The sequence below is a fragment of the Hipposideros armiger genome, unplaced genomic scaffold (genome assembly GCF_001890085.2).
Source record: "Hipposideros armiger isolate ML-2016 unplaced genomic scaffold, ASM189008v1 scaffold_168, whole genome shotgun sequence".
In the NCBI taxonomy this organism is placed as follows: domain Eukaryota; kingdom Metazoa; phylum Chordata; class Mammalia; order Chiroptera; family Hipposideridae; genus Hipposideros; species Hipposideros armiger.
Genome location: NW_017731518.1, coordinates 2,092,753 through 2,116,407, shown reverse-complemented (window position 1 = coordinate 2,116,407; position 23,655 = coordinate 2,092,753). Strand labels below are relative to the sequence as shown.

The 23,655-nt window shown below is 41.1% G+C and overlaps 1 protein-coding gene across 4 annotated transcripts in view; it reads right to left on the bottom strand.

The window, feature by feature from the left end:
* Positions 1–23,655, bottom strand: part of IGF1 (insulin like growth factor 1) — a 70,737-nt gene that overhangs the window by 5,774 nt on the left and 41,308 nt on the right. For 2 of the 4 annotated variants that reach the window (XM_019651901.1, XM_019651902.1), the window contains exon 3: positions 11,078–11,259. In XM_019651901.1, the coding sequence (XP_019507446.1) occupies positions 11,078–11,259 (182 nt within the window). Of the gene's footprint in view, positions 1–9,106; positions 9,617–11,077; positions 11,260–23,655 lie in introns of those variants that run through there. The other 2 variants (XM_019651899.1, XM_019651900.1) reach the window with 2 other exon arrangements.

The window sequence follows — 23,655 nt, the reverse complement described above, 5'->3', positions numbered from 1 at the left end:
CTTGATTAACATTTGCAGACACTTCACTTTACACAGTGATCTCACCAAACCCTCAAAACCACCTCCTGAGATGATGGTATTTGCCTCAGTCTCATTGACGGTGGGAGGCTTGTTAAACTTTAGTAAATTGCTTGAGGTCACCTAGGAACAAGCTGATGGACCTAGAACTGGTAATAAAATAATTTATGATTCTAATAAAAGAAGAACAAGTCTATCATTTGGACCTTTATAATGTGCTGGACACTATATTGTATGTTAATTGAGCATATTTTCTTATTTATTTCTGATAGCTCTTTTGGGGATGGGTTACGAGTATCTTGCCCATTTTACCTTCAAGGCATATGAGGCTTCTCAAAGCTAAACGACTTGCCTAATTTCTTTGCCCGGGGAGGGGGGGTATGTGCCCTCCCTTACCACAAGTGTGAGCTGAGCCCCATTTGTATGGTTATTGATAGAGGATAATAGCACAGTATTCAGTTAGCAAAAGCTAACCCCGTGGGTATTATAAACCCTCCTTTTCTCCCTGCCTATCTTTATGAGATTTTTGCCTGAGAGACAGAATCTAAAAGAAGGATGAGAATAGGCTCTTTACATTTCAGGGAGGAAGCGGTGATATTTTCAATGGACTATGTTTCCATCTCCACCCACTCTGAACAAGTTAAGTACTGTGTAACATCAAGTCTAAGAAAAGCCTGGTGTCCAATAACAAAATGCTGGGCAAATACTGTCCAGCACTTACTGTACAGCATAAGGTCCTACCTCAGCACTGACCTTCTCCTAAAAATAGGGTAAAATGGGGGGGGGAGTGAGGGGGGAAAAGCAGTGGATGATTGAGGAGATGGCCCAGACAGCAGCTCTTTACCTGTTAAAAAGGATGTGCTCTGGCCATTTTGCTGGCTTGGCCTCGAGACACATGAAATTACGGAGGGCAATTCAGATGTCTCAGTATCAACTTTGATATCTCTTTGCTTTGGGAAATCAGAAGTTCAAATTCAGGAGACTTAGGGTAGCCTTTCCTCTCTGGGGGTCAAGCAGAGCGAGTGTCCTGTGATCTACTCAGCATTTTGGGATGTGGCTTTTAAAACCAAAGGTCAAGGTGTACATTTTGAGGGAGTTGCAGTCCTGGTGGACTGGCTGCCTCTTTAACAAAGAATGAGAGGTATGTAGACTAGACATAGTGTTGGTCTGCCCAGCCTCTTGTTTTGTTTTGCTTTACCTGAAAACTACCTCATCCTATCTTCTGTATGGTTATGGCCGTTTTTCATAATATGACCCTCTCCTGCAGCCATAGTGGATTGGCCTAGGGCAAGCCCTTACTCCCAAGCCCTAAGACTGAATGTGATGGGGATACCAAGGCAGACCAGTTCTTGGAAACACTGGACCCCTTTATGGACCAGCTTTGGCTCATGGAGCCCTCAGTGGCTTTGCCGAACTCCCCTCAGGCCGTACGGCTGTCCAGGGCGCTTCCTCCACCCAACCTTCTCCCTTTCTCCTTCACTCAGACTCGCATCGCGTTCTGACGGCTTGCCTGGGCTTCTCTGAGTCCCTTTATTTCCTTTCACACAGATACTTCTCCTAACAAAACCTTTGCTCATTTAACCCGTCCTCTCTGTTTCAGTCCTAGCCCCCCACACAAGAATTGTGGACGGTTGACAATCACTGTGCTGTTCTCTCCTCAATTCCCTCTTCTGTAAAATGAAATGGCAGAGTAAGAGCACCCACCTCAATATTGTTATGACTGCATGTGATCTCCCTCACATAGGGATATCTCTGGCACAGAGAGATGTCTATAGTATGCAAGAGAACCTACTACGTGAAGAGCCCTTGGTTTACATCCATTTGGGGAGCTTGACTGTTAGCAATGGCAGTCTGTTCTGGCTTCTGTGCTGTCAAGAGTCCACTCTGAGTCTACCTTTGTTAAAGCTTTGATTCCTGTAGAGTAAATTATGGATACATTTGTTTCCCCACTAAAAGGTAAACTCTTCCAGGGCAGGTAGCCTGGTTCCTTCACCTGTGTGTCTTCCCCGGATGCATGGTGCTTTGAGCAAAGTAACAAACTAGGAAAAGCTTGCTAAATTGGTTTAACAATTGGTGGAATCGAGTTCAGGTCGACAGGAAGCCTTGCAGGGCTGCCTACTTTCTGCTGGGCTCTATACAAGGATAAAGAGCACAGAGCCACTTCCTGGAACTTATAATGGGCAGGTTGGGTACAGTAAATATCAATGAAGAGATGCAGAAGTGAGAGCACAGTGCATGGCTAACACACTGGAGTCCATCTTGAGTTTGGATTCTAGTCTGGCCACTTGTTAGAGCAAGACCTTGGCAAGACATGTAACCTTACTCAACCCATTTTCTAATCTGGACAATGGGGATAATTGTAGTATTTACCCTACAGGCTTAATGGTGAAAATTAAATGAGATGATTCATGAAAACCCTTAGCACAGGGCATATGCCTAATAAATACCAGCTGTTACTATTGCCTTTTTTTTTTTGGTAGTTATTATTGTCAAAGCACACTGTTTGCTAGGGTGCTGTCTACCGGGTGCTCAGAACTCCCTTGAGTGCTGGGATATCAAATGTATAGCTTTTTTCTAGTGACTGGTACATCCCTAAGAATACCCAGGAATGAGGAAACTTGTATGTGCCCCATCAAGAAAGATTATCCCGACATAGCAACTTTCTTACTCCTCAAAGGATACCACCTGACTCTTTTCTCAAAGATTTCTGCCTGTGATGTAAGAAATCACTACCCAAATGGTTTAAAAGCTTGAAAAAAAAGAAAAGGAAATGCTGAGGGGCATTTTCCCTGACTAGCAAGAGGTTGTTCTGTTGCCTTTAAGAGTCTTGAAGGATGTTGTAAAATACTTCAGGGTTCAGAGCTGCTTAGACTGTTGATTTTATGGGCAGCTTGTTTAGTTAGCTGTTTGTGTTTGCATTACATTTTTAAATTAAAAAAGAAAAAGTTTAAGCACACTGTCTTTCCGAGAGAGGGAGTTGATTTTGGAATTGCTGAAAGGTTCAAATGTTGTGGTATTTAAAAAGTGAAACACCAGATTCTAGCAATTTCACTGATATGTGCTAAAGATTCAGCACATTTTTACCTAAAAACTGGATTTGATTATTTTTTTTCTCCTAAGCTGCCCAAACGCCATTATTTCCATCTGATGGACAACGTATGTTAGACATTTACACTAGTGTGTGCAGTAATTTATATTACAATGTTCTGGGGAGATGTGAGGCCCAGAGTTTTTACCTTTCGGTGTCATTTCAACACAACAGTGACGAGTTCACAGGAGCATTCGGAAAGGGTGTTGCCCTCTTCCACTCATTCTTTGTGTGTGTGACAAATCTGGGCAGAACATTCAAATATTGTGTTCTGAATTTTCCTCCTTACTGAATTGAGAAAAATTTTGGAAGTTCTGAACTTTGAGGATGAACAAAATAGCACTATGACAAGTTGAAGTGATTTGCATTTGTTTGAGGTTGATGGGAGCCTTCAGCATCTGAAAGTAAACACACACGGAGCCAGCCAGTGCTTTTCCAAGGCAGAAAATGGCACAAGAACAATTCATGCGTATGTGCAGTTTGAAAAAATCAGAATTGCTGCATTGTTCCACAAGCACTACCTCCATCCTAGTGTTCTTTTGAAGAAGGAAACAAATAGCATTATTTACTCGAGAGACAAACCAGGGCATCCAATAGTGACGACCTAAGTCAACCAATACTGACAAAACAAGAATAATGCTATGTATTTATTGAGCCATTTATACTTTTCATATTTTCTAGTCCTACAAAGCTTTATGAACTACTCAAGCATGCCACACTCACACCATGACATAGATATTGCCTGTTCCGAAATCTACAATTGCCAGCTGATTAGGAATCCTTATCTAACCTTCAGCTTGCCGTGATCTTGCTCCTAAGCTGTGGTCTTATCTACAGCTGTAGAGTTAGCATATCACATTTTCATCGATGGTACGGCTGGTTGGCCTTTGGTGAATTGACCTCTTGGAATTGGCCAGACAGAAAACCCCATGGGAAGATTTATATATTTTACATAGAATTTTGTAAAAACTTTTGGCATATGAAGCCCGGCTTGGCAGCCTGGGCCATTTGACCCATTTGGGTTTGATTTCAAATCTCTTAGTTTCTCATTGGAAACTTGGGAGGTATTTTCCCAGAGAGAAGAGCTGCCATCATGCTCAGCCTTTCATAGGTGTTACTCTAACATCTCACCTTCCAGTGGAAATTCTGACACTGCCCATTAGAGGAGCCAATGCGGACAGTAGAAACCATTGCCACCTTTTCTCCCGGGTGACAGTGACCCATGCCCACTCAAATAAGTGTATGTTCCTTAATCCAATCCTCTGGAAACACAAGTGTGAGTCAGAGGGAATAGAGAAAGTTAGAGGCTTATGGTTACAGGGGGGGAAGGTGGTAGAAAAGACAATTGATAGTTTTTGCTGATAATCTCCTTCTCAGATAGAAGGAGAGGCGAGGGATGTGAGAAAGAAGACTGGCCGGATACACTGACCTTTGTTTGTACTGGGTCAAGAATCAGACCTGAGAGTTTCTAAAGTTGCAAACTGGTTCTATGTGAAAGTTACTGGTTTCTGATCTACAGGGCCACTCTCCATAGATTGGAAGTGGTCGAAGTCTCTGGGTTCTTAGGAGATACAGTAAGAAGAAAATCAACTTCTTTTTGCACCTTCAATAATGTTCCCTTTATTTCATGAATAAATTTAATTTAGGGGTAAAACCTGGACCTTATCAGAAGGCAAAGTATCATACATTCTCCTGAATGATGATTAGTTTTTAAGGAGTAATTTACTTTCACTGAAAGAAAAGCCCGAAAACTGGTGTTACCCATAATTTTGAAATGTGATTCACCCCAAATTCCTAGTGGATGAGACAAACAAAAACTACACACATGTGCACACACACAAACACAGACAAGAAAGTNCCCCCCGCAATTATTTGTTGTAGTTAATTACAGATTTTAAATTACCACCAAGGGCATTTAGAATTAAAATTAGATGTACTTTTAACGTTCTTATTTCTATCAAGCCTCCACTTTTCCAAATGTCTTAGTTTTCTGATCAATGGGTCTTAAAACTATAACCACATTAAAAATAAAGATGGGAATTTTCCAAAATCTTTTCCAGCTCTTGTTACTTACCTAATAATAGCCCATCCACTCTAGTTGAGTTCCTGCCTAATATGGCGAGAACCCTCTTAGCTGCTCTCTAGAAGTACCAGACACAGATTCACGGACCCATGATCCTATGTCTCATTTTCCTTTCTCAATTTCTATTTCTCTCTTCTTGAGTTTAAATGTAAGTCTTTATTTCTAAATCATCTCTTTTGGTTGCTGGACAAAAATGAGAAAATGAGGCAGCACTAAAGGCATTAAAAGAGTCCCACTAAAAAAGAACCCACATATGTGGGCATCAGACAAAGGTGCTCGGATTTCAGGTAGGCCCTTGAGGATGAGGAAGCTGATTTTGGCCTCACAGGTTGGAAGTACAGTGGCTGCTGGAGAACCTTTGCTAAACCCACCTGCTCCTTCTTTAAAAGTGGACTTATCTTGCTTAGGTCAGTAAATAGTGTCTCGGATTCTGAAAGGAATCAGTAGCTGGTGAGCATACAACCTGAGGGATTCTATAGTGGACATTCCAAACCTCCTAAAAAGCATTCTGCTTCATCTAAAACAAGTTATCTTTTCATTGCGCCCAAAGACTTCCATTTTAAATTCAGACTATCGGCTTTGCCCTTAGACTAAAAGGCAGCTCCCTGTTATCTAGTAAATATTGCAGATAGCCCTATTCCCTTCCTATGGGGAAGTAAAGGGAATAAACCCCATCTCCCCCCATGGATGCTAAGGGACTTGAGAAATTGCAAAATGTGTTACTTAAGAAAACACTGTTTCCTGTTGGCAGTTGGTGGGAGGGAGGTTGTCAGAGGATAGAGGGGAGACTAAGGGAGAGAGGGGAGAGGCTCTTAGCAAACTCATTTCTTTGCCTCCTTTTCCACCCTTACATCCTAACAGCACTCGCATTAGAAGCTGTATAAGGTTTTGTTTGTTTTCAAGAGATGTTTGAAAGAAGATCAAATGCTTGTGAAAGGCACTGGATCGGCAGCCCTAGAAACTGAAGTGTCCCGGAAGCTGTGTGAGCCCGGAAATATCCCACATTTCTATTTATTTTGGCAATTTTACTTAAAACTAGTAAGAGCTGGAGTTCATGCTACAATTAAATTTTCCTCAGGCACCATGAAATGAAAACAGATATTACGTTTGATTTTAACTGGTTGAGAAAAAGGGTGGTTTTCTGTAAGTTCATTCTATGACCTAAAAACAAAAGTTAAGGGTTCCTCACGTAAGATAGCCACGCTTCCTTTTAAGCTGTAATTATTTATAGAACTAGAGTTCTCAGGTTGGGAGGGGTCTTAGGTTCCTGAGCTCTCTCTTCCCATTATATGGGAAATGTTGGCAAGTGTGGGCTTGAACTTTTGGGTGATACGAGCCCTACCTCCACTTGAGGAGACCTATTTCATTATCAAATGGCTCTAATCTTCAGAACTAAGTAAAATAATATTAATTAAAACTTTAATAGTGCTTACTATGTACCAGGCACCAATTTACACACTATAATATATATTTGTGTACACACATACACACACACAATCACACACTATCACAACTCTATGAGGTAGATTCAATTATTATCCCCACTTGACAGATGAGGAAACTGGGCCATAGGTAAGTTACATGATTTGCCGAAGGTCACACCACTAGTAAGTGAGAGAGACATCATTTGAACCTAGGCAGTCTCATTCTAGATTCTCTTAACTCCCTAAGTGTTACTGTCTCTTCAATCTTTATAATGCTCCCTCATGCCTAGTACAGAGGTTTGCACATTTATGTGCCCAATAAAAAATATATTTCAATAATTTTATTTCAGGATCGTGATTCTTTACATATTCCCATTAGTTTTACACGCGATCATCAATTTGCCCTAAGAGAAACAATTGAAACAGAATTTTAAATGATGATTAATCCTCTGCCTACTTCAAGAAAGCATTGAGATGAGGATAAATGGGGTAAAATATATGGTGTTGGAAGGAGAACTGACTCTGGGTGGTGAGCACACAATGTGATATATAGATGATGTATTACAGGATTGTACACCTGAAACCTACGTAACTTTACTAAACACTGTCACCCCAATAAACTTTAATTAAAAAAGAACAGAAAAGAAAAGAAAAAAAAGCATCCAGGGGACTGATTGGTACATAACATTCACTATAACGTCCTCAGGCAGTTTTCACTTTGAGCAGTAGGTCTTTGAATGATTGCAATTTCAGCTAGAGAAGGAAATTCCAAGCATGCAACATTTGTGTAAGCCCAATCCCTATGCTGTTCTTTTTTTTTAAACTCTCTGCTTGTCTCACTATCCTATGCAAGGATGAGAGGAATCATGTCATCGGAGCAGTGCTATGTATTTTTATGTATATCTTTCTACTACAATTCACCTGCTCATATCAACCATTTGTCCAGCCAGCCAGCCAGCATTATATGCTGTGTATCATTGGATGCTTAAATACTAGGAAGAGGAGATGGAAAGACAATAGTAAATTCTTCCTTTTTATGTAGTTCATACTCTTCAGAAATCACATGTAGACATTCAAGATCATTGCTTTAGAGCTGATAAAAACCATTCCGAAAAGAAGTGGGTTTTAACCCATAGTCTTGGAGTTAAGCATTCTTTAACTAGAAAGTTCTATTGCTTTTATTTTTCTTTTAAAGTCTTTGTCTTACTTCTTGAATGAACTTCCTCATTGGGTATCATTACGGGTATCCAAAGCTTTGAGTCACAATTGATGTTTATTCAGTCATCAATGAAAGAGGGAAGAGAGAATCCTCTAAGGGGTCTTTCCATAGGTCATGAACTGTTCAATTCTTCTGCTGAACTTGGTCCCTTGAAGAGCCAGGTGGTAGTCGCAGTAGGTATTGGGCTGTGCCTGAGATTCTTATTAGTCCATGCGGATTATGTGTGTTCTCCCCTGGCCAGAAGGAGGTCAGCTTAGAACTCACACACAGTTTTACCCATTTCTGATCTCAGTATCCTTATTTTTAAGATGATGTGATTGAACCAAATGACTTCTGAGGCCTTTTGCAGCTCTCACATAACACGGTCTTCGTATTTCCATGGAGCAGGAACTCGTAGGTTTTCAGATGTAAAAATTGATGTGTGTGTGTGTGTGTGCATGCGTGTGTGTGCTTGAGAGAGAAAGAGAAAGAAACAGAACAAGAGAGCATTTTATAGGCGATGGAATGAGAAGGCAGTAGTCAGACACCAGAAATCTTCTGTCATGGGGTACATTGTGCCCCACCCCCACCCCGAAACTCGTATGGTGCAGTCCTAACCCCCAGTGTCTCAAAATATGACTGTGTTTGCAGATAGGGTCTTTGCACCAGATATTAAATTAAAATGAGGTCATCATGGTGAATCCTAATCCAATGTGACTGGTGTCCTTTTAAGAAGAGGGAATTTGGGCACAGAGATCTGTACAGAGGTAAGGTAATGTGACCACACGGCGAGAAAAAGGTCCATTGCAAGCTCAAAAGGGGCCTGGAACAGGTCCTTCCCTAGTAGCTCTCAGAAGGAACTGACCCTGCCAGCATCTTGGATGTCTAGCCTCCAGAAGCATGCGACAATAAGTTTCTGTTGGTTAGGCCACCTAGTCTGTGGTACTTTGTTATGCTGGCCCTAACAAACTTATACATCTTTTATAGCTGATCCCATAAATAAAATAAAAAACAAACCCAAAGTTCAGTAACCTCCTCTCAGAGGTTACCTCACAGGCTTCACAGGCCTTTAGGCAAATACTGGATGTCCTTTGGCCTGAACCTGGACTTGACTAAGAAATGCACCTTCCAATGACACTGTAGAACAGAAAATCTGGGAACTTGTATGACTCAATTCAGGCTTGCTGAGAATTTTGGTCTAATATTTAACTCTGGACATATACAGATATGAGCAATTCTTCTGTAATAGATTCACACAAAATTTAAAATGCATATCAAAGCCTTAATTTTTTTTAATCTTAATTCTTTTATTTAATTGTTTTTTAGGAGGGGAGGGAAATGTTGTGGCTTATTTGCCTCTTTTATAATTTTTGTTCTTTTTCCATTCTTGTCACAGTCTTTCTGTGGACTTTCTTGGGCATTATACTTTTTTCTTTTCCATTTTCTTCACGTTTATTAGCCACATCCTACCACAGGTGACTTCTCTTCCTTCTGTCACATGCATTATCTAGCTCCACTGAGCCTATTGGTCTTCATTTCCTCTCCAGCATTTCCCACTTTTCTTTATCGCTGTCTGCTTCTCTCTCATCGTCCTTGCCTCTGTCTGCTTTTCTCCTCCATTTTCCTTTTTTTTGTCTCTGTGGTCAGTTTCTAGCTCCAGTCTCCCTCCTCTGCTCTTTCTTCTTTCCTTTCATCTGCTGACTTGCTTCCGTCCCCTCCTTCTGTTCCCCTCCTGGGGGTTTCTTTGGCCCACCTTTCCTTCTCCTCTGAGACTTCGTTTTCTTGTTGGTAGATGGGGGCTGATACTGTAAACATCACAAAAACAATTGCATTGAGAACAGGCAGTTCCCTCGGTGTCCCGGAAGACAGAGCCTTTGAGTCAGCCCAGAATGCCTGGGCTCCATAGGACGCAGGAGACAGCACTGGTGCTGGAGAGGCGTCTAGACCTCAGTCACAAGACCCAGCATTCCTGAACTCTGGGACTCCTCTCTGACCCCACCCTCTCCCCAACTAGAAATTGAGAAGCACTGGTCACCTGAGAAGAAAAACAGTTAACCTGCCTTCACCATCCCCAGCACAACTTCCCAGCCACATTCACCTAAAAGTAAATTCCGTGGTGCTTGCCCCCTGACCATGGGCTGCCATGTTCTCTGCACACAGGTTGTGCCCAGTCCCTTTCCATCACTCCAGGTGGCTCCCTGGGGTCACATCTCTGCTCAGCCCCCTGCTTCTCCTCCAGTATCAGCTGTAGTCTTGGACTAGGGAGCAGCAAAGGTGTCATTGTGAACTTCTTGGGCTTTCTGCACAATGCTAATTTGGGCTCCAAAGAGTAAAACCATAGGGGTTTGTTTGTTTGTTTGTTTTTGTTTTCCCAACGGAGTCCCCAAGGAGACCTAAACGAGAGCTTTTATGTCCCTTACTCAAACTCCCTAGCTTTCTTTTCCTCCTTCACCTTCCCTTCAGTTCTCATTCTTTCTACTTAATGACTAAAATTTTAATTACTGATATTTGTTTGTTCACTCATTCATTCACTCGCTCAACAAAAATTTGTCAAGTGGCTAATGTGCATCAGATGATTTACATACTTTTGATGGCATACCTCTAAGGTTTGTTTCAAGTTTAGCTCTTAGAAAAAGACACCTGCAGATTTTGGTCATTAGAAGTTTCTAGGTATTATTTGAGCCAAACAGAAATTTCTATTTTAAATGTTTTTTTTCTTTAATTATGTTTTCCACTGCATGTGAATTTCAAATAGTTCCCATTTTAGAGTGTTGGTTTTTTTTCCACCATTGCAGAATACCAGGACTTGAAAAGTGACAGGCTTTGTTCTTAATTACAATATGACAGACGTTAACACTTGTCCAACAGTTGTTTCGTACATGAAAAGCAATGTATGTGCATTAACTTACTTAATTCTTACAACGATCCAATGAGGTAGCTAGTACCATTATCCCACTATTACAGAGGAAACTAAGGCTTGCAGAGGTTACATTGTTTTGCTAAGTTCTCTCAGCGAGTGATTGGCGGAGATAGGACTTGAGTTCTATCTGATCCCAAAGCCCATGTTTAGTCGCTGTTCTCCACCATCTTCTGGTTATCAGATCGCCCAACCCAGTGGAAGGGAGAATTTGCAAGGAGAAATGAGCAAAGGGATGGACACCTAGGGTGTCCTGCGAGCCAGGAGACTGTGGGGGTATAAGCACCGTTTGGCTCACCACACATAGAAGATTCTTGGGGATGGCCACATCCCACCCTGGCTGGCTTACCTTCTGAGCCTTGGGCATGTCGGTGTGGCGCTGGGCACGGACAGAGCGGGCTGCCTTGGCAGGCTTGAGGGGTGCGCAGTACATCTCCAGCCTCCTCAGGTCACAGCTCCGGAAGCAGCACTCGTCCACGATGCCTGTCTGAGGCGCCCTCCGACTGCTGGAGCCGTAACCCGTGGGCTTGTCTGTACAAATCAAATGCAGAGTGGCCTGGCTTTAGAGTAGGATATGCTATCTTCCCAGCTCGACCTGGCCTCTGAAGGCTCTCCTCTCCCCACACCTGGTCAGCCCACACGTTTGCAAGTCAACCTCTTTTGGAAGCTTCTCCAACTGTTCCTGACCCCACAGATCCCTCAGGATGCCAGTGTGTCTCCTGGTGTCTGTATTACACTCCATAGCACTAACTCATCCACAACACACTTTGTGTTAATCAAGTTCTCGGCGACCTTTAGTCAGGGATCTTGTCTATGCCCAATCCCAGTCTTTCCTTATGTATTTGCTCAGCTGAGAGGCTGCTAGGAGTATAACTTAAGGGAAGGTCATGTGTTCAGTTTTCTTCATCTCTTCAACAAATCTGCATAGCTTCTATATGCAGGATGGCTCAAACATTTGCTCTTTTGCTTGATTGCTTCCACTGTAAAATCTGACTGAGCTTCAATGAGGTTTTACATATAGAAAGGGCTCTTCGCTTTACTGATGTGAAAACTGAGACACAGAGTTGGAAATGACTTGCTCAAGACCATTCATTCATGCAGTAATGGTAGAGCCAGGATTCAAACTCAGGTGTCCTCTCTGCAAAGCTGAAGTGCCTCACAGAGCCTGGGAGACCTGTTGTACAACTCTGGGCAAGTCATTTAAGCTTTCTGGTTCTCAGTTTACCCATCTGTGAAGTGGGGTTAGTAATATCTTCCTTGTACAGATTATTTAAGGATTACGTAAGCTACTGTATGAAAATTACTTAGGGTATCACCACCCATACAGAAGATCCTAAATAAATAAATATTGGTTTGCGTCCTCTGAGCACTCCTTTCCAGGATCTTATATGATCTGTGAAGAAACAATGTTACTATTAATTGCATCCCAAACCTTGGAACTTGGAACTGATGACAATACCAAAGGGATAGGGCTCCTTTCCTATCACCCCAGAGAGACCAAAAAAATCCATTCCATTTTCTTACAGAATAGCTACTAGCCTGAGACAGAATGAGCGAAATGTCCATTTTTCATGTGATTTGAATTGTCCAAAGGGAACACCACGAATCAAATTTCTTTTGATATTTGCAAATTCATTAGACCTCTTTGCTTGGCAAGTAGGCTTTAGTTTGGTTTCATTTTGTTTTGTTTTGATTTCTAACACACTTTTCCTGGCTCTAGTATTAAAAGAGAAGGCAAAACAAGCTTACATGGACCTTCAAATTTACCTGAATTCTTTGTAAGCTTTATGTCATAGGAGAACTCTGTTAAACCAAATCTTGCTTATACATCAATATATAAAACAGACAAAAGAGAAACTGCTCAGGCTCAGGCAAGGGCGGGGGGAACTGGGTCTTGGCTTTCTCTCATGTTCCTTACCTCCCAGGGGAGGTGGGAGGCCTGGGTCTTCTCCACTCATGTCCAGGCTTCGTGGAAGAAAATTTGCAAACCATTGGTCCAGAACAGTCCAATTAATCAATCTGACACATATTCAATCTCAATTCCTGACACAGAAGACAGTGTTAGGAAGTCTAGTGTTTGCATAATAATGAAACCATTCTTTAGGATAAAGTTTGAAAGTGAAAATCCCCTTATATACTTTGAACTCCCTGGCTGGGGGAGATCAGACTCATGGTTATGGCCTGCTACCAAACTAGTTTGGCCGCCTTGCTGCTCAAAGGGCCAACCGTTTGTGGCATCCTCTAAGAGCCCAGATGTTTTCCTTGCGCTTGGCATGGGGATATTTCCTCCCCATAAGGCAGGTTCATTGTCATTGTTCGGGCAGCAGGGGTTAGTAACTCAGAGAGGGTTCATTTGCGGTCTCTCTGGTGAAAGTCCTGCTGCTTTCACTTGAGCACAAACCCTGTGGACTCCTCATGGTTGAGGGCTTTGGGAGGGACCGGGCAACTGGCCCCAACCGGAGCCTCAGTAGTGCTTCCATTGGCCCTTGGAAGGTAACTCGTGCATAAGACCCTGTTTCTGCTGCCAGGTGGGACTGGGCAAGCAGAGACTCAGCTGGTTCCTTGTGCAATGTAAACAATGTTTTCTGTTGTTTTTGTTTTTATAATATTTTCCTGGGACTATAAATTAAGGGAAAAACACATATGGGCTTACGTGGTCCTTTGTAATCACCAAGGACTTCTGCATACTTTTTGCTAAGTGGATATTTCAAAAGGCTGAAGGGGCCAGTCAGTCAAGAGTAGCTTGTTGTACATTTTGGTTTTTCTCTTGGGATACGGAGGAAGGAGAAGGTGACTAGGTCACTGTCCCTGTTGTCCACCTCAGGTGATGATTGCTCTTTGTTGAAACTACAAATTTCTTAATGGGACATAATTGAGGTTCGTCTGTTGACTATGGAATAGTCATTTGGTGTTTCAAGTGGGGTGGTGGGAGTGGTTCCAGGCTTGGCTAACTCAGAAATGACTGATTTCAAAATTTATGCTTTTGGGTGGAAGATGGAAATGGATAGACTTTGAGGTTCTAGGACCTATTCAGCATTTCTATTTCAAGCATTTCTAAAGCAATCTTCCTTCTAGACCCCGTAAGTACTGGAGCTCTTTGCATGCTACTGGGGGAAGTCACCTATCTTCATCTTGGGTTGGCAGAAAATGTCTGTGTTGCATATTCCTTTCTTGGTGATTGCCAATAGCCATGAAACTCACCACAGGTTTATTTCCTTTTAGGAGATTGAAAGCAGTCATCAGCACAACAGAAAATAATAGCACACACCAGGCATCTGGTTTGTCACCTCTCTTAGATGAACTCAGGGTTTGACAGGGCTCAGCGCATAAAATAGCTGTGCTTTTTTAGTCCCAAGATCAATGGATTTGGGAACAGAGAAATTTAGGACTTGTCTGTAATGTTTTAAAAAGAAAGTTTACCTCATGTTCATATATATATATATATATATATATATATATATATATATATATATATATATATATTTAATGTTGTTAAAATAGTGTTATACAGACTTGAATTTTGCCATAAATGAAACCACCAGGTAACTATGGCCACCACAATCCTAGAAAGATGTTTTTCTTTGTCTATTCATACTGTCTACAATTGAGTAATTGTACTTCATTGAGAATATATGAATATAACAAGAGTTTACATATTGCCTTCTAAAGTCTAATTAACCCTTTGAAGTGTTCTATAGGCTTGGTTTCTGGTTCAACATTAAGATATTCAACAAAAAAAATCATTTCTCACCAATCAAGAGGCCAGATGTAAGGGTCAGAGTTTTGTCTTTTATCTTCAAATGCCTCACATTACTTCTTCTTCCAGAACCAAAATAAAGACACTTGATGCTATGGGCTAACACCAGAAACCTGACACAATGAGGTTTACTAGAAAGGCAGGAAAATGATTTGCTTCAGCATCAATGTTGAGAAAAATGGTGATTTTTTTAATGATGTCTAAATTGCAGCTATTGTTATACTGACTAATTTTTAAATGCAACAGAACAAATTGTTTCATCCTGCCTTTAAAAACTTCTCATTAAGCACTGTGTAATTCCGCTCCAGTGGGCAGAATCAGAACTGGTAGGTGAATGGTCAACAACTATCGGCTTAATACAAGAACAATTTTTCTCACAATTTGAACTCAAAAGTTTTAAAGATGGAACAGACTTCTTTTAAATGCAATGAACTTCCCATTGCTGGAAACAGTTAAGTAAAGGTTGTAGGGACACCTGTCAGAGATCCTAGGATCATATTCCTGTATTGAACACTGTGTGTCACTATTATGGTCCTTTTCATTCCAAAGATTCTATAACAAATGAAGAAATGCAGGGGAAAACCCATCTAGGCCAAATATTCAACATGGTTGGAAGCTACTTACATTGTCTTCAAGAAAGAGGTTCAGATATTTTCTAACTTAGAGGGGGGAAAACTTGTTTTTTTTATTTATCATTGGAATTCCCCAAGATGCTCAAAACTTTTTTCCTTCCTGGATGCTACAACAAAAGACAGGTGATGGGGCTGGTCCCTTCTACACTAGGTACAGACGTAGAGTTCTGTCATGCTGGCATTATGAAGTATCTATAGGTCCACTTAGTTGTTAGAGTAAATAGGCGTGTATAAAATTTCACAGAATTTTCTTCACTGACAAAGTCTTGACATTGAATCTGCATATATTTATATATTTATTTTTGTTAGTCATTTTTCTCCAGAGCATGCAGACCAAAGATTGCTTCGCAGACAAGCTGGCCTCCCTCTAAGCTAGGTCTTGACTCCTCTCTGAGCAGACATCATATGTAGTCACAGCGCCCTGCTGTGTCTTGAAAGTTGGCCAACAGACAGGATTCCAATGGTTAAGCAGCTGGCTTCTATAATAATAGCACTTCCCTTTAAATAATGCATGGTCATTGGAGTAATTCAATAATCTTCAGGGCAAACTTGCTAGTTACAAGGGTTTTGGGCAGAACTGTGGCATCATCAAAACCACACCAATTAGCTGAGTCTCACGTTTTTTCATGGTTGCAAGCTACTTGCTTCCCTCTATCTCTGAAGGAGAAGGTGTAACGCTGAGATTTAATTGGGGTCATCACATCTAGAGCAGGGGGCTCTGGTTGTTCACCACTGGTAAAAATGGTACTACCTCTAGTACCATTACATATGATGCCACATAAGGCTGTATTTCTTATAGGCTTCAGAGAATGTAGTTGGAACATTGTACCCAACTTTCATTTCCTTTGAAGTTCCTCTCTTGTTGATATTGAGAATACTCTACTTGAATCATTTTAACTTTATCATTGGAAAGAGGAGACATTGATTTGAAGAATCAGTACTTAGATGATGAAAAATGCGAACATTTTCTGAATAGGGAAGTATCCAGTTCTGAAGATACACACTTGTGACTCTTTGGGTTCCGAGGAATAAAACTATTCTCTAGAAATTGCTAACAGGAGGAAGTTCTAAAGTTGATCCTATCTTGAAAGCAGGAAAAAAAGAAGTAAGAATTCAAGCTGGATTTCAAGAGCCCTCTGTAGAAAATTTACAATTATGTGTCTGATAGAAAACACAAATAAGACTATTAACTAATAAAAAACTAATTTGCATTTGACTTTGACTAACTGAGATTGATTACACAATCAGATATTACAATTAAAGTCTATAGAAGCCAGAAAGTTAGGTTTCTTACACCAACAATTTATCCAAAATCTCCAGGCATGTTGACAATTTAGAATAACTCAGAATGGTCAGTTTCTTAGGGCAACATTGCTCCATGGACCACCTTATCTAATAAAAATTCACTCAGTTGACAGTTTTGCATAGGATATTAGTGGAAAAGTTGGGTGAAATGTGAGTAACCTTAAAGTTGTCTCCCTTTTAGCATTTTAATGGCTATTTTCATTTGTGGAGAAGTGAGGATTACTTCTCAATCTTTTCTACACATTTTATAGCTTTATATGGACAACTGGATTCCTTTCATGAATCCCTAATGTAAATAAAATTGTGATAAGACTATTATCCAGACCCAAAATGCAATACTACATTGAGTGGTTGATATTTCTGAATTAATAGGATTTGCACTTAGCTAAAGGCCTTTAGATAAATCAATATTTTACCTTTTAAAAATTCTATGGAAGTCATGCTTGAATGAAAACTTTTTTGACATATATGTAGTCATGTGACTAGTAAAGATATGGGAAGAAGCTTTTGCAACTGTAAAGTAGCCACATCATTATGCACTTAGAATAACATGGGTATATGTACATACATGTACTCAAATACATATTGGGAATTAAGTGACTTACCATTAGTATCAAAGTTATTTTCTTTTACTATTATTATATAATACTAGTACTATACGATTACTATTAGTATCAACGTTACAGTGCTAGTGGAGTCTGTACATTTCTGCTTTTGTGCAGAAAGATTTTTTTCTGAGTAAGATTGAACTTTGGCATCTGTAAAAGCGAACACTGAGAAAATGTCCTCTTTTCTACGAACTGCATGTCATAAACTTTTCTTGAAAACCTATCAAATCTAGGCATCGATTTCACTTTGGCCTGTGTTAATCGTTAATGGCCAGTGTTTGCTGGTCCCGCTACTTCTCAATTGGACGAAGTCACCTTTTCTAGGAATCATAACCCGATTTGACCTGCCACCACCCCCACCACTCAGCAACTCTTTTGCAGCTACTAAATCCTCATAGCCTGAAAGACCAAAGTCTTCCCATTACCCAATCAAGTCAATGTTTGTGTACCTTGGGGTCAAAAAGTATGAAGCAGAGCTCGATGGGGCTGCCCCCTTCTTCAAACCCTCATTTCTTTGGGAAGCTCCAACTCAAGAGCAGGTGTGAAAATAGGGCTAGTCCGTCTGCCTCCGTCTCCAAGGCCAGGGAGCTAAATCACAAGGCCTAGGGACAAGGGAACTAGAGATTCAGAGAAGAAACATGACCGTTTTAGGACTGTTTGGAGAAATGGGCCGACAGAGTGGGAAGCAGCATGATGTATTACTTTAGCCTGATACAATGCCCTGGAGGACAAGCATCTTGTCAGGACAGCACGATTTACTAGCTTAGGTCTGTTTCCAGGGCTTGGAGGAGATAGATGTAGCCAACGAAATTATACTTTGGCAAGACAAATGCTTTGCTGGACAGAAATGTTGTCTAGAGGGAATGGTTTGGTTTATCAAAGTCTAAGGTAAAAGATAATCAAATACCAAGAGGTAATTTTTATGTTTGAATTATTTCAGTTGGGCCTGCTATATAAGTTAGCTACCACTTTCCAGTTATATAGCTTCAGCTTCTGAGAACATATTATAGGATTTAAGTATGATTTCACTCTGACATCTGTCATACCAATGAAGGAGGCAATGTGTGGAGTGGGTAAAAGCACAGGTTTTAGAGTCAGGCAGACCTGGATTCTGCCACTTACTCGCTGTTCACCTTGGGCACGGCACCAAATCTTCTAAGACTCAGAGTCTCTTATGTAAAATGAGTATAATAAGAGGAGCTCCCAGTGCTATCATGAAGATTAGGAGAGAAAGTAGGTAAAGTATTTTGCACAATGTTTGGTACACAGTAATCTCTGAATAAATGTTAAATATTATAGTTAGTATTATTATGGCGTTGAGGTGGCTAACATAGCGAGCTGGGCAGAAATTCTCTTCTCTTCCTCGTAAAAGTGTACCCTTTTGGAAGTTTGGTTGAAAAAGATGGCCTTTCTAGATAAAGGGGGACTGGTGTCCATTAAAATCAATGCATAACTGTTCTTTTGAAAGGATATCTAAACTTTATGTTGAATAGACTGTCCTAACTAGTTTCAATCTGGAATAGACACTTTATGAGAATGGACCCTCCAATCAAGTCAAACGAGGCAGTCAGAAGAGCTGATCTTGACCTCTCGTTACCTTTGATTTCTCCCAAATAATCCATTGTCTAAAATAACTGGGTTTTCAGTATTAGTGTCCATTCACTTATTTCAAAACAATGCTGCAAGGCATGGGATGGGCAAAAGACGTGGTCAGAAGTGGTTTCCCAGTCACTTTCAACCAGCATGTGTATTTCTCCCCTTTCTCTCCACTTCACGCCTCACCTCTTTCTTTTCTTTTTTTCGTCTATATCTTCCATTCTCCTGCTATCGGCAGCCATTGGCATTCTTTTTACTCACTGATGAACTTTAGGGCAAAAACTCATGCTATGTGGAGTTCATGGTAGGCTAGTGGTTAGAGTGTAGTTTCCTCCCTGAGAAGTAAGTCTTCTCCTGCTAACCATGCTTTGGGAACAAGCAGCCACCAAGTATACAGTGTCACCAAACCCACTTCATCACTACTCCATCTTGGACCCATGCCGGAATGAGATGAAAAGAGACCACAAGAGAAATAATAAGACGGGATGTTGAGAAATTGCGTATATGGAGGAATTGCGTTATCTCATTTTTTCTTTTCTTTTCTTTCTTTCTTTCTTTTTTTCTTTTTGAGAAAGACTGTGACGGAAATTGTAAGATGAGTCTGGCTCCAACCTGGAGATTGTAGCTATGCCACCGGCGTTATCTCCTATACTTACACTGTTATTGTAAGTTTACTCTTTCAGATGTGGGCAGAGAGGCCTGGTAGCAAACAGAAGGCACTCATGAATAGAGGGGAACGCCCCTCTTTCTGGTGCCACAGAAAGATGAATCAGCCAAAGGAGTATTAAAACACGTTCTCTTTATTTTTAGTTTTACTCTAAAGTCTATTTCTCTTTTCTTTGCAACTTGGCACCTGCCCTGTGTTCTCAGGGGCCCAGCTCCCTGTCAGCCTACTCACTCAGGCCTCTGTGTTGTGCTCAGGGCACATCTGGAGGTTTTCCCAGGGGTGGGTGTGACACGGTCAGGATGGCAGGTGAGGGGGTGATGGCTGCCAGGGCAGTCTGGTGTGTCTGAAGGGAGCGTGTGGGGAGGTAGAAGGCCTGGAAGGAGAGGCATCTGGGTCTATATCGGAAGGCAGCCTCCACAACAACAGAGACAGCCCTTGGCACGGCCGCGCAGCAGTAACAGTTAGAGTCAGTGACAGACAGAATACTGGCAGAGAAGGTGGAGGGAGGGAGACGGTGGTTCAGATATTACATGATATAAATAACGTATAGTGTGCTCTTCAGTGCAAGTTGGGTTGTGTGTGATGTCCCTTTCATGCTGGTGTGTCAACACTGTTGTTTCTGAATTGAAAAGTCCTGGGGCATGTTTCCACAGCACCTAGCACAGTGCCATATGCAGAGAGGGAACGAAAAGAAGGCAATATGGTATACTGAAAACAACATTGGATTCCAGCCCCCGGTTCTTTGTGCGAACTCACAAGTCATCCAAACTCGCTGAGATTCAGTTTTCTCATGCAGACAACCAAAGTACTAGATAATAGCAAGCACTCCTTCTAACAATGTAACCCTAAGGATTATCTGGATGGTTACGCTACCCACTTTTTAATCAATAATGTATAGATGGCATATCAGTGCTTCACCATAATAACAGGGAAATATATAGCAAAGAGACGTTTGATGAGAGAACCAGGAGTTTCCTCTTTGTCAGGTTTTGTTTTAGATGCAAACAAGATTTATAGGCTGAATTTAAGGAAAGCAGGGGTCAGGGTTGAGATTGATGGAAGAAAATGTCCAATGTGGAGCTGGGTTTGAATAAAGGTTGGGGATAAGACCATCTATATGGCGACTGCACAAGCCAGCTCAAGACAGGATACAGGTGTGAGTTAGAAGGGGGATAAGAAAAGTGAGAGTCATTTTCTGGAGCTGTTGAAACAGTAAAAGAACCATTTACATTTTCAAAACCAGAGTCCTAAAGGCTTTGAGGAATGAGGAAGAGGGATGGCCCCCACTTGCATGGACACTTGGAATAGAGAATTAGTGTTAGAATAGTCCCTCTAGAAACCCTTGGGTAGGGCTTTTTACCACTTCACAAAACTGCATCTTCAAAGACAAGTAAGTGACAAGCCCTAGGAGGACTGGTAATATTGTTGACTAGAATCTTGAACTTGCCAGCACTCAATGTGGCCAATATTTTATTTCACCAGCTTCCTTGGTGTCTGTCAATGGCATATGAATTCTCTGTGCAATATTCAGTTCCTTCCAGGGGGACAGATGCATAGTTTCCCTGGAAAATTCTAGCTAGGACTACATGTGATCTCATCTCTGATAATGTGAATGGGCTGCTAGGTAGGTTGTCATCTCTGCCATTTGCACTCAACTTTTGCCCAGAGGACAAAATTAGATGACCACTATAAACATGGATTTTCAAATGCTACTTCCTTTTTTTTTTTTTGATAAAACAAACTAATGTTAAGGTGATCTCAAGCAAGATACCAAGCAGGTATGCAGTCTGAAGCTAAATGGTTCATTTAGAGAGTGATTAATAGTTTTTTCAGGAATATTCAGTTAAAATCTGGACTTATCAGCTTATCCTTTATTTCTTTTCTTTCTGTGGAATTTTGCTGCTATAATTTTTCTCCTCTTCTCCTTAATATTTGATGCTTAAACCTGACTAGAAGACTTTAATTGCTTTCCTCAAATAATTATATTTTAAAATTTCACATATCTTTGGACATGAGAGCAAACTCAAAGTCAACTGAAGAAGTTTCTTAGTAATTTTCTGGCAATCACTAAGCCTCTTAGCCACCCACTCCACCCCCACAAACAAACAAACAAACAAACAAACAAACAAACAAACAACCACTATTTTTCTTTTCTTTTTTTTTATGAATTGAAGAAGTAAACTATGAATAAGGAAACAGAGAGGTGTGGTTAAGTTGCAGTATCTCCAAGCTAAACCCTATTCTCATCTTTATTTCATCTGGGACCAATATCATGCCTATAGCTCTAAATCTCATTAATGGCTTTTTAGCAAATATTATCATCAGTCAAGAAAATTCTGTGATTCTCTTATTTATTTTACTAAATTCAGCAAAGAGAAATATTTTCAGCTTGTGATATTGGCTGGAGAAATCAAACTCTTCTTTATTTTGGTGTTTTCTCACATACTCAAACATGCTTTAAATGAGCACATCGCTCTGCTCTGGGACCCCACTCTGAGGCAATGGTCACTTGGCCTTCTAGCCAATCCCTCACTTCTGTGAATTTCCTTTCTGAGAACTAGAGACAGTTGCCCCAGCAGTCATTTTCAATTAATCACAAAACCTATCCATGGTTGCAGAGTTGGGCTCATTAGGAGCAAACAATGTGAGGCCTAATGTGTCATACAGCTGGGGAGGCTCCTTTGGGCCGGGACTCTGAGCCAGGGTAACTGCTTGTGGGACATTTTATTTCCCTCAACATTTGCCTTCTGTCTGCTCTCTTTGGCTCAGGTCTGAGTGTGGGAAGGTTGGATGGAGGCATTGCTTATGCTAATATTTAATCATAATTAGCTCTGTCCAAACTCTAGTGGGAGGCAAGGGCCCCAAGTTCAGGGGCTGAAGGCTCTCTTCTGAGGTCCAGTCTTCTAGTAGGGCCGCCTCCATGCCTTCTTCCCAGGCTTCCAGCATGTACAGAGGCTCCTCGACTTGCGATGGGGTTATGTTCCGATAAACCCATCATAAGTTGAAAATGTCTTAAGTTGAAAATGCATTTAATGCTACACTAAAGCGTATGAGTTGTTCACCCTCGTGATCTCATGGCTGACTGGAAGCTGGGGCTCACTGCGGCTGCCCAGCATCACGAAAGTATCGTACCACATATCGCGAACCCGGAAAAAAGATCAAACTTGAAACTTCAAAGTACAGTTTCTACTGAATATGTGTCACTTTTGCACCATCATCAAATTGAAAAATTGTTAAGTAGAGCCCTAGTAAGTCAAGGTCCAGTCTGTACCTGATTCCTAAGCCTCTCACACCCATGAGAAGGGAGAATGTCAAATCCATTGACTTATTGGGTATGTCTTCATAATCGCCATGATGTCAATTAGATAAATATTTGTATAAAAACTCTCTATATATATGCCTTTAGGAAATGAGAAGAAATCACTCCTCAGGGTCTTGTAGAACCTTCCATATAATTGGGCTGGGATGAGACAAGCAAAGCTTTTTGACTGTGTATAGTAGGGGTTCTGATAAGACAATGTGAGGAGAGCTACACACATCCTCAAGTCATGGAAGATGACTTTTAAAGAAAAGAATGGTAGGAAAAAAGAAGCTGTTGCTTTAGAAACACTTTAATCTACTTCTATTGCTAACTTATTGATTTTTCTTCTCAAGCAACTTCCAGTCCTCTTCCTTTGCTTCTGGTTCAAGATACGACTTTAGTAAAGGTCACATGTGAAGTCTGAGTCTTCCCGTATCTTCTCATTGAACCATTGCTCCCACAATCCTCTGATATCTGCCCTTGGCAGGCATTTCCTGCACCAGACTAGGAACCATCATAAATTCCTTGCATTCTTTAGAACAGCTGTGCCTTCTTGTGCCACATCTTTTTTTCCTGGTACTCAACAGGAAAATCACCCTGGACTTCCCTTTCCAGGCTGTTGATGTCTTAATATGTCTTAATACTCGCCTTTCAACCCAAATTCCTCTCTTGTCCTTGGCTGTGGCTCTTGGCTTCCCAGTCTTCTCATCTCCTCCATCTGTGTGAGTCATCTGTGGCATCACCAACAGTGTCTCTTTCTCCTAGCTGTCTATCTGAAAGTATGCATTTCTTCAAATGTCACAGTTACTACAGGAGAAGATCATGCTACCTGGTTTGGGCATAGTTAGTGAAGCTCCCTCGCATGACTTAAACATAGCAGTGCAGACACCTCCATTCAGCAAGAACACCTGAGAAGACTCAAATCTGGAAGATACTGATGATTAGCTAGTGAAAGAGAAGGAGCTATCATAAGACCCAAGGATAGAATCAAATGAGGTTGGAAACTTTTCCATGAAATGCAAGTTTCTCCTGAGATTGAAAGAGGGCTTTTCGTTCTTCTG